At 44.6% G+C, this 12,113-nt stretch overlaps 1 protein-coding gene across 1 annotated transcript in view; it reads left to right on the top strand.

The window, feature by feature from the left end:
* The window catches only part of METTL13 (methyltransferase 13, eEF1A N-terminus and K55), a 109,754-nt gene that overhangs the window by 48,677 nt on the left and 48,964 nt on the right, over positions 1-12,113 (top strand). Inside the window, exon 4 of the mRNA XM_078641073.1 lies at positions 5,549-5,744. Coding sequence (XP_078497199.1) covers positions 5,549-5,744 — 196 coding nt within the window. The remainder of the gene's footprint in view (positions 1-5,548; positions 5,745-12,113) is intronic.

Raw genomic sequence — 12,113 nt, 5'->3', positions numbered from 1 at the left:
TGCAGAGTGGAGATTCAGAGTGGAGCTGCAGAGTGGAGATTCAGAGTGGAGCTTCAGAGTGCAGAGTGGAGCTTCAGAGTGCAGAGTGGAGATTCAGAGTGCAGAGTGGAGATTCAGAGTGCAAATTCAGAGTGCAGAGTGCAGATTCAGAGTGGAGCTTCAGAGTGGAGCTTCAGAGTGGAGCTTCAGAGTGGAGCTTCAGAGTGGAGCTTCAGAGTGCAGAGTGGAGCTTCAGAGTGCAGAGTGGAGCTTCAGAGTGGAGCTTCAGAGTGGAGCTTCAGAGTGGAGCTTCAGAGTGGAGCTTCAGAGTGGAGCTTCAGAGTGGAGCTTCAGAGTGCAGAGTGGAGCTTCAGAGTGGAGCTTCAGAGTGGAGCTTCAGAGTGGAGCTTCAGAGTGGAGCTTCAGAGTGGAGCTTCAGAGTGCAGAGTGGAGCTTCAGAGTGCAGATTCAGAGTGCAGATTCAGAGTGGAGCTTCAGAGTGCAGATTCAGAGTGGAGCTTCAGAGTGGAGCTTCAGAGTGGAGCTTCAGAGTGGAGCTTCAGAGTGGAGCTTCAGAGTGCAGAGTGGAGCTTCAGAGTGCAGAGTGGAGCTTCAGAGTGCAGAGTGGAGCTTCAGAGTGGAGCTTCAGAGTGGAGCTTCAGAGTGGAGCTTCAGAGTGGAGCTTCAGAGTGGAGCTTCAGAGTGGAGCTTCAGAGTGGAGCTTCAGAGTGGAGCTTCAGAGTGGAGCTTCAGAGTGGAGCTTCAGAGTGGAGCTTCAGAGTGCAGAGTGGAGCTTCAGAGTGCAGAGTGGAGCTTCAGAGTGCAGAGTGGAGCTTCAGAGTGCAGAGTGGAGCTTCAGAGTGGAGCTTCAGAGTGGAGCTTCAGAGTGGAGCTTCAGAGTGGAGCTTCAGAGTGGAGCTTCAGAGTGCAGAGTGGAGCTTCAGAGTGCAGAGTGGAGCTTCAGAGTGGAGCTTCAGAGTGCAGAGTGGAGCTTCAGAGTGGAGCTTCAGAGTGCAGAGTGGAGCTTCAGAGTGCAGAGTGGAGCTTCAGAGTGGAGCTTCAGAGTGGAGCTTCAGAGTGGAGCTTCAGAGTGGAGCTTCAGAGTGGAGCTTCAGAGTGGAGCTTCAGAGTGCAGAGTGGAGCTTCAGAGTGGAGCTTCAGAGTGCAGAGTGGAGCTTCAGAGTGGAGCTTCAGAGTGGAGCTTCAGAGTGGAGCTTCAGAGTGGAGCTTCAGAGTGGAGCTTCAGAGTGGAGCTTCGGAGTGGAGCTTCAGAGTGGAGCTTCAGAGTGGAGCTTCAGAGTGGAGCTTCGGAGTGGAGCTTCGGAGTGCAGAGTGCAGATTCAGAGTGGAGCTTCAGAGTGGAGCTTCAGAGTGGAGCTTCAGAGTGGAGCTTCAGAGTGGAGCTTCAGAGTGGAGCTTCGGAGTGCAGAGTGCAGATTCGGAGTGGAGCTTCAGAGTGGAGTGGAGCTTCAGAGTGGAGCTTCAGAGTGGAGCTTCAGAGTGGAGATTCAGAGTGGAGATTCAGAGTGGAGAGTGGAGCTTCAGAGTGGAGCTTCAGAGTGGAGCTTCAGAGTGGAGCTTCAGAGTGGAGCTTCAGAGTGGAGCTTCAGAGTGCAGATTCAGAGTTGCATCATTGTAACAGGTGCATCAACCAACTGAGCTAGCTTGAAAAATTCCGGAGTGCAAACATACTAGATTAATAATGTAAGGTTCCTTTTGTAACACCTACTTAGGACAGCTGCTAATCACCAAACATCTGATGCAGAGACACGCATTTTTTCCTTGACTGAAGCAACTATAACGATGATGCATATGTCATAAGTACATAGAAAGCTCACAAAAGTAAGCATGTGATGCTGAACATTTAAAAACATGATGGAATAACAATCTAGTATTTTAGCTATTCATCTTAACAAGACCAATGCATTGAACACCGTTACGTTGGCTGATAAAAGCGCATTTTATTTACAGTAGTCTAAAAGAGCAAAACTGCAGGAAAATGACCACTATACAAAATAAAAATAGCACTACTCTGCGCGCCGCCACTCCCGTGCACCATTTTAATTATGAAGACCCGGCCCGGCTCCAGTGCGTACCACTACCAACTATTTAATTAATTTTAAAAAGGCTCAGGCCAGGCCGGTAGGGCGTGCGCACCACGGCACCATAATTAATGTTTATAGGCCGGGGCCCGTTACCATCCGTCCCTGGCGTGCGTTGCGCACTGTAACTATTATAATATAGGCTTGCCTGCTTGCTTGCTTCAGCAGCAGCCGAGGGCAAATGGAGCAGGCGAGGAAGCAACAGGGGTTGGGGGGCTGGTTGAGTGCAAGGGCGAACCCAATATGGAGGGAAGCGGCACACAGGCAAGAACAGAGAGCAACACTGAGTGCGGCCCCGGGAGCAAAGAAGTACAGAAGCGAGAAAGCATGTTCTATAGGAGGGACAAACACGAGTGACAAGTTGGGACATAAATAAGAAGCAGGCAAATGCGCGACAGGAAAGCAACTAATTAGTGCACGCAGCAGGCCTGGAGGCAGGCAGCCAGCAGCAGCCCTGCCCCGCCGGTCGGTGACGGAGACGGAGTGACAGACTCTGAGTGACTTACTTTGGTCTTCGGACTCGGATTCGGAAATCGGACAGGGCAGCTCAGCGTGGGCGGGCCTGGCCGCCTGGCTGCTTTGTCTTGGACTTGGAAGGCAGTTAAGTTCGTAGTTTTCGTTGTTCTTCTCTTGTCTTCTTCTTTGGCTATGCGCGCCGCCTGCCGCGCCCCATATGCCACGCACAGGGGCTTACTGCTTATTGGCCCGCATAATGTTGTGCGTGCCCTGGGGCTGCCTGGCATTGCTCACCACCACTCAGCAGCAGCCAGCCCTGCTGCCCACGCCCCCCACGCACGCGGCACGCGCATACGCGGCGGCGGAAGTGCGGAACGGAAAGTGAAAGAAAAGGATAAAGGCCTGTCCCGCGTCCCGCCGCCATTTCATAGAATCAGGCGGGCTTAGACTAAGATAACAAAAAGTGCCTTACACACTGTGTAAGGCACGGTTTGTTATCATTGTCACTTTTGCCTCATGTAATGTAACGTTTGCCTTTGTATTTTGTTCACTAGTAATGTTCTCATGTATCAGTTCTGTTTCTATTGTGAATTCGCTCTGACACCTTCGGGTGAAGTCCGCACATCCCTTCTTACTCGGCTTGCTTAGCTGGCAGAATGGTGTTGCAGCGTTGGCTAGGAGTTTATTATAGTTGAGCTTTTTTCTTTCAGTCAAACAATAAAGTAACATTCATACAACCTAAATTCAGGATGCTGCCTCCCTGCCAATGTTTTAGTCATCTCTCTTTTTAAAGTCGGGAACATTCTGTTAAAACAGCTGTTTAGGATGTAAGGTATTACTTCTCACGAAACAGACTGATTTTTGATAATGTCCTGAATGCAGCAAGGACCGTCTGAATCAATGTAAAGAATTGCAGTGTTCCTAATGTTCTATATGCGATTTGCCTTCAACTAGTAATTACCATTGGATCATTGTGTGCTGTCTCACTCTTAATGCCTGTTTAAAAAGAGTGCTCTATATGCTGGACCCAAGTATGTTGCTATTTAAACAACACCAGCGATCAATGCACGCTTCCACCACACGCACACAGAACCAGACGTCGGTGCACGCTTTCACCAGGCGCACACACACACCACCAACCGTCAGTGCACACTTTCACCAGGCACACCCCATCAGCCGTCAATGCACGCTTTCACCGGGCACACACGCCACTAGCTGGCAGTGCACACTTCCACCAGGCACACACACCATTAGCCATCAGTGCACATTTTCTACAAGCACACACACACCACCAGCCATCAGTGCACGCATCAATGGTTAGCACATCCACAATTAACTATTGTAGCAATCGCAGTATGGCGCACTTTACTTCTAAACATGTCAGTGCACGCTTTTACACCATGCACACACACCATCAGCCATCAGTGCACACTTTCAACAGGCACACACACACCACTAGCCATCAGTACATGGTTTCATCAGGCATACCCACCACCGGCCGTCAGTACACACTTTCAACAGGCACAGACACCATAAGTCATCAGTGCACGCTTTCACCAGGCACAAACACCACCAGCCGTCAGTGCACGCTTTTACCGGGCACAAACACCAACAGCCGCCAGTGCACCCTTTCACCAGGCACAAACACCAACAGCCGTCAGTGCACGCTTTCACCGGGCACAAACACCACCAGCCACCAGTGCACCCTTTCACCAGGCACAAACACCACCAGCCGTCAGTGCACACTTTCACCAGGCACAGACGCCATAAGTTGTTCGTGCACGCTTTCACCGGGCACAAACACCACCATCCGTCAGTGCACGCTTTCACCGGGCACAAACACCACCAGCCAATACAGAGTTTGGAAAAGAATTCATGCAACACATTGTCATATACAATGCCAATAACTCAAACTTGAATGCTGCGAGACCTATTGCATTGCAAATGCTTGTCTTGCTATGCCTTCACAGCGCCGGGACGCCTCCTAGCTGAGGCAGCTGTTCGCGCTTTAAAAATACTAGTATTATTATTATTATTATTATTATTATTATGTACTGGTCTTCATGTGAATACGTCAGCTGAATCTCAATCAAATATAATCATAATATTGTTCTTCATCCAGATCATAGTTTTAAAAAATGTATATTTTCAGCTCGACAACAAATTTGTTCATTCCCTCCCCAAAATGAAAAAAAACTGCTCTCTGTGATTATTATAGTTTAACAATAACAGGTACCTGAACTATTTTGCCAATCTCAGGAGACCTCTTCAGTTCCAGGGTTATCCACTTTTTTTTTCTCCGTTCATCATGAAAAATCTAGAAAAGCTGAACATTTTTGAGTGTTTCAAGTGACAGTTCATTGCAATATTTGTATCTAAGCACTTTCTCTACCTTTTCTTCCAGATTGTTTAACATATATATTACAATATTGCATATCCACATTGTCTGCAATAAACATGCTTTTGATTTTAGGTTTCTCAAGGAGTTTGATTAAGTGTTTGATATAGTTTTATGCTCAGGGACCTTTGATTAATTAAGCACTCTATTTGAAGATATTCAGAGAAAATAACCCTTTTCAAAAGTTAAAGTTAATCAGAGGAACTACCAGTGGAAAGGCTGTTAGTACTTTTTACATGAACACTCTGTAGTCCTACCTGGCGGCCATTGTATTTCCTAGACTTAGCCTGGAAACCTGACTAGTACGTCCTTTAACTAATAAGAGAAAGCCAGATTATGCCCATGAAAGTCTATTGTGAATATATAATAATTTGGTATTCAAAGTAAAGCTCTGAGCTTATGAAAACTAAAAAGGAAACCTAGCTTTTGATAGAGGTTTATGATTTTAAATGAATAAACAGCAAATCACAATTTCCCAAAAATATGAGGGAAGCTAAAGCGGTTAGGCTAAGACACATAAATGAAAGAACTAGCTAGGTTGCGGTCACACCAGAGTACTCCTACTTGTTTGATAGCAATTTGAAATGTATATTTTTATTATGTCTCCATGCAGGTTCCTTTTCTCTCTGCTAGCAATGATCTTGGCATGCGGACCGTGCACCACCGTGGTACCAGCCCCCAGAGTGGGGAGTATGTGATTGAGGATGTCAAAGGGGAAGGGCCTAGCTTCTTTCGACGCTTGATATTCCTCAGTAACCGGAATGTGGTACAGTCAGAGGCTCGACTGGTACCAGAATCTCCCTGCAAAGGTGAGTTGTAACCACATAGTGACACCACCATTTACGCTCTTGTTACTTGAACATGAAATACCTTGAAAAAACAAGAAGCTTGTAGCAAAACAGGAACAGTTTGTTCAATTAGACAGAGCGGCTGGGAGAACAGTTACAGGCACAGGCGCAGGGTCTGAGGACTGTCAATTTACAATCGGTCTTCAGCCTTCTTTTATACACTTTATTGTAGGTAATAAAGAATTTCCGGTGATCCATGTCTGGTGAGGAATGTAAGTTGCTGCCTTTGGAATCATAAATGAATTGTGTAATGTAAAGTATGCTGGTGGGCCTCGACCTTGCATGGAGCCAATGTGGCCAATGGGTAACCTGTCCAGATCACTGGCATAAGGAACGTGTGATCGCTGTGTTCTGATTGCCTAAATGTTCCTAACTCATGTGGGATCTGAATTTATGGTGTTTTAGGAGCACACATACTCCTCTGGCCATGTGTGCTTTATCAGGGTCAATCTCACTTGACCATTGTAGCGTCGCTGCGCATATCTGTGGTATTGATCCAAGGTTTCGTGTTTGTCTACTGGGTACGTGCCACCCCAGCTGTGACCTATCAATCAGTGACCTTAGGCCTAGGTCTCAGAGCTTGCCTGACTACATATTTGCAGGTCAGGTTGATTTGGAGTACACAACGGGTGAATTTGTTAATATAGACATTTCGTTCTCATAAGTGAATGTATTGTTTTTCATAGCATCAGCATTTTCCATATTAACACTGTGCAGGTCTTGAATCATGTAGCCTAGGCATGCGCTCGAGCTACTTGCTAATAACATATTTGTTTAACTTTATTTCGGTTTTGAAGGCACAGGTAGTAGGCATGAGGCCCATAATAATTCAACTGTAGATGGCACAGTGTGTGATGTTTGCAATTATATACTCTGTTGTGAACTTTAGCCAATATCTTTCTTTTGCATAATTTCCTCCACCAGGGGGTAATCGTAGGAGTTAATGGTTGCTTCCACATATGAGCTAAGGCTAGTCATCTGCTAACAGGAAATGTGACATCCGTTTCTCCTTTGGGGTGATTAAGGGGTATATGTTGTTGTCTCTTGGGTCTGCCATTAATCGTAGCAAATGAAGCGGCCACAAAATGTGCGACAAGATTTTACACCAAAGAGTTTGTATATGGACATTGGACCACCATACAAGTAGTAGTGTACTCCTTTCCCAACACCCTTTCCAAAATTTGTCAGGCCCTGCAAACATTGCATTTAGCCTCTTAGTATAAAGATACCATCTAGTCAAAAGTTTATAGGCATTCTATGTATGCTGTGTGCATATAGAAAATTTGGACCCTCTTTTCCAGCTTGCAAACCAGATGTCTTCTGGTATCTCTATCAATAACGCTCTCTCCCATTTAACGCCTTAACCGTGGCGGCAATTCCGCAGCGGTGCGGGCGTTCTAAAGGGTGGGCGGGGCTTCGACTGGCAACAGTCGTTCGCAGCACCAGGAAGGGAGTGCTCCTTTCGGCCGTTGGCTGACGGGAGCACGGAAGGGTTAACATATATTTGTGTGCAGATTGTTGTCTAAGATCTAGAATGTGGTGATATAGCCATGTGATGCCCTTCTGTTGCTGTCTGTTGCTCCACATGGCTTCCAAATATGACTTGTCTGTTTGCTGATTTTCAAACTTCTTGTTTGTTGACCCACTGTAGCTTTTGGGGAAATGGAAATGCACATTTGCGAGCCAGACCTAGCTTTTTCTTTAATTGCCCCTCTAGAAAGGAGGATGGCACCTTAAAAAAACCAAAAAATAAAAAACCAAAAAAATAAATATATATATATATATATATATATATATATATATATATATATATATATATATATATATATATATATATATATATGTATATTCACTGAAAAAACCATAGGTTTCAGGAGTTGTATAGTTAGGAATTAGCTTTTACAAAACCTTTGAAATTCACTCAAAAAACTATAAGTTTTAGTGGTGTTATAGTTAGCTGGACATTTTACTCATACAAAACCATTGAAATTGCTCCTATATAGTTAGTTGTACTAAGTATATATCGCGCACCCGCAATCCACTGCTGATGATGTCGTATATTAGATCATTCATGACATGGTCAGTGACATCACTGACGACATCTCAAATGACATCACTGATGACATCATCCACGTGACAATCACATACACCTTTTCATACACTATTACAATTTTTCATCACTCTTTGTAAAATACAGAGTATCATATTTAAATCCATTGTCACAGCAATACATTCCCCCTGCATACTGGGGGCCCCTGAGGGCCAACTAGCCCACCTGGAACCTCCAGTATGCGCCAGGGGGCTGCATTGCAGAGGTGTAATGAGGCTATGCCCCTTGTTACACCTCTCTGCAACGCAGCCGCCTGGCGCGTTTGCAGAGGGGGAACTAATTCCCCTTGCATAATGGGGGTCCCTGGGGGCCAACTAGCCCACCAGGAGCCTCCAGTATGCGCCAGATGGCTGCATTGCATAGAGGTGTAATGAGGCCACACCCTTTTTTGCACCTCTCTGCAACGCAGCCCCCGTGCATGTTTGAAGAGGGGGAACTAATTCCCCTTGCATACTGGGTGTCCCTGGCAGCCATCTTGTGCCTTGTTCGAACCAAGGCACAAGAAAGCAGTGAAACAAAGGTGTGAAACTCGCAAAGGGGCCAGAGTAGAAACACCCTGACCCCCTAGGCCTGCTCAGGGGGTCCCACAAGGACCCCCAAGGCAAAAAAAATAATATTTTTTTTTAAAAGTCGCGGGGTACAAAAAAACAATAAAAATATAAAACAACAATAAGAATTTAAAAAAGTTCTTTTCAGAACTACCTCCAATTTATATAAAAATGCTACATTTTAAAAAAAACTCTGTCTTTCTTTTTTTCTCCAGGGTACGCGTACCGGTACGTGTACCGATAAGTGTACCGGGGCGCGCACCCCCTCAAAAAAAAAAAAAAAATGAGTGGTGTGTGTGTGGGGGGGGGGTGTGGGGTGTGTGTGTGGGGGGGTATGTGAGTGGGGTGTGGGTGTGTGTGTGTGGGGGGGGTGTGGGGGTGTGTGTGTGGGGGTGAGGAATGTGTGTGTGGGTGTGGGTGTGTGTGTGTGTGGTGTGTGTGTGTGTGGGGTGTGTGTGTGGGGGGGTGAGGTGTGTGTGGGGGATGTGTGGGGTGTGTCTGTGAGGTGTGTGTGTGTGTGTGTGTGTGGGAGGGGAGTGAGGTGTGTGTGGGTGGGGGTGTGTGGGGTGTGTGGGTGTAGGTGGGGGTGTATGGTGTGGGTGTGGGTGTGTGGGGTGTTTGGGTGTGGTTGGAGGTGTGGGTGTGTGAGGTATGTGTGGGGGGTGTGTGTGGGAGAGGTGGGTATGGGGTGTGTGTATGTGGGGGTATGTGTGTGGGGGTGTGTATGAGTAAAATGTTCAGCTAACTATAACTGGTGTCAAACCTATGGTTTTCTCAGTTTATTTAATAGGTTTTTTAAATGCTAATTCCTAACTATAACTGGTGTGAAACCTATGGTTTTTTCAGAGAATTTCATAGGTTTTTTAAATGCTAATTCCTAACTATAACTGGTGTGAAACCTATGGTTTTTTCAGTGAATTTCAAAGGTTTTTTAAATGCTAATTCCTAACTATATAAGGCCTGAAACCTTTGTTTTTTTCAGTGAACTCGCAAGGTTTTTTAAATGCTAATTCTATTAGCGGATAACATTTATATATGTTAATATCCGTATGGGACCACCTGAACAGCCCTAGGGGGGTCAGAGTGTTTCTACAAGGCCCCCAAATCTATTTTTTTTCTTGTAAAAAATGAGGTACCCGTACGCGTACCGGTACACGTACCGGTACGCTTACCGTAAGCGTACCCCGCGATTTTCTGGTTTTTTTTTTATTTTTTTTTATTTGGGCCTTGGGGGTCCTTGTGGGACCCCCTGACCAGGCCTAGGGGGTCAGGATGCTTCTACCCTGCCCCCTTTTTGAGTTCTACACATTTGTTTTTCTGCTTTCCTGTGACTCAGTCTACTTAGGCACAAGATGGCTGCCAACAGTTTCTGTTTTGGAGTGTTGACAGACATTGGCAGCCAATCAGAATGCAGCTCGCGCACTAGGGGTATGCTTACGGTACGCGCACGTACGCGTACCGTAAGCGTACGGGTAAGCTCACGGGTAAGCTGCTATAGATATATAAATTTTTTTGAACCTAAATTACTCAAAATCCACTGGAGCACATATCTTGAGACATAGCAAAGGCACATCGGGCTACCAGTCCCTACAATTTTGCCAAGTTTGGTGAAAATCCATTCAGCCGTTCGAGCTAAAAGTGCGACCGACCGCCCTATGGAAATTAACATGGGGAAAACACGTTTTGGGACCCCCCTTTTATCTCGGCCCCCGCTTGACGAATCCCCCCCAAACTTTCGGGGAAGGACCGGAGTGCCGCGAGGCAAAGTTGCTGAAAAATTCAGGCAGATTCCTCAACCGGCGCCAAAGTTATTCCCAATAGAAATCAATCCTAACTATATATACCTACTGGCTATCGCCAGTAGGATATATATATATATATATATATATATATATATATATATATATATATATATATATATATATATATATATATTTTACCTACTGGCGGTCGCCAGTAGGTAGTTATAGTTAGGATCGTTTTCCATAGGAAATCCGCAACATTCTATTGGGAATAACTTTGGCGCCGAATGAGGGATCTGCCTGTAATTTTCCTTAACTTTGCCTCGCTGCGCTCCGCTCCTTCCCTGAAAGTTTCGGGGGGCCGAGATAAAAGGGGGGTCCCAAAACGTGTTTCCCCCATGTTAATTTCCATAGGGCGGTTGGACTCACTTTTAGCCCGAACGGCTGAATGGATTTCCATCTAACTTGGCAAAATTGTAGGGACTGGTACCCCGATGTGCCTTTGCTATGTCTCAAGATATATGCTCCAGTGGTTTTTACGAAAATTAACTTTGAAAAAATATATATTGGGCTTCATTGGGCTATATATATGTTAGAGCCCAAATGTAGCCCAATGTAGCCCAATGTAGCCCAATGATGGCCACCAGAGACAAAAAAAACCAAATGTAGCCCAAATATCAGCCAGATGTAGCCCAACTATAGCCCAATGACAGAATGTCCCAGAGTGTTCTAAAGAACAACTAGAGCGCTAACAGTCTTACTTATGACAAAAGTATGGCACACCTGAAGTCATCTTTATTGGAATAAAGTGTTAACACTTAAAACATTTAATTTGCAAAGGAACAAAATGAGGGGGTTCATTTTGCCATAGAAATTATGATTAGTGCTGAAGAAAGAAAAATTAGGGCACATTTTGAGTGACTTCTCAAATCCTCTTATATTTCATTAAAAAAATTCTGATATGCAGTCTCCCAAGATGGCCACCAGAGACAAAAGAGCCCAAATGTAGCCCAAATATCAGCCAGATGTAGCCCAACTATAGCCCAATGACAGAATGTCCCAGAGTGTTCTAAAGAACAACTAGAACGCTAACAGTCTTACTTATGACAAAAGTATGGCACACCTGAAGTCATCTTGATTGGAATAAAGTGGTAACACTTAATACATTTAATTTGAAAAGGAACAAAATGAGGGGTTTCATTTTGCCATAGAAATTTTATATATATATATATATATATATATATATTCACTGGAAAAAACATAGGTTTCACACCAGTTATAGTTAGGAATTAGCATTGAAAAAACCTATTAAATTCACTGAAAAAACCATAGGTTTCACACCAGTTATAGTTAGGTGGAAATTTTACTCGCATAAAAACCATTGAAATTCCCACGTTATAGTTAGTTGGTCTCACTATAACTTGCGCGTGCAATGCACTGCTGATGACGTCACATATTACATCACTCATGACATGGTCAGTGACATCACTCATGACATCACTGATGACATCTCAAATGACATCACTGATGACATCATCCAGTGAATGTGTATCTTTCTGAAAAATAAATATTTTTTATATATGTATATCTAAAGGTTGATGGAAGAATAAATGGGTAAATAAATGTCTAAATGGATGTTTTTTTGTGTAAAATTGATTGGTTAACTGACTTATTAAATGTATCTTAGTGAATACATATATTAGCGAGTAATGTTTAAATATTTAAATATCTGTATCTGTGTCTCACTTTGTGTATAAGTGGCTGCATGGGTTGGTGAGTAGCTACATGAGTGTGTATATGGGTTATTAGTTGTTTTATTGAGTATCAGGATCAGTGTCTATGGTTCGGTGGGGGATATTACTTAGAGCACAGATGCATGAATGAGTGACTCACTATTTGTATGTATTTTGAAGACAGCATGTGTGCAAGA

This window comes from Lissotriton helveticus, chromosome 1_1 (assembly GCF_964261635.1).
Source record: "Lissotriton helveticus chromosome 1_1, aLisHel1.1, whole genome shotgun sequence".
Classification (NCBI taxonomy): domain Eukaryota; kingdom Metazoa; phylum Chordata; class Amphibia; order Caudata; family Salamandridae; genus Lissotriton; species Lissotriton helveticus.
This window is presented reverse-complemented; position numbering and strand designations above follow the sequence as displayed.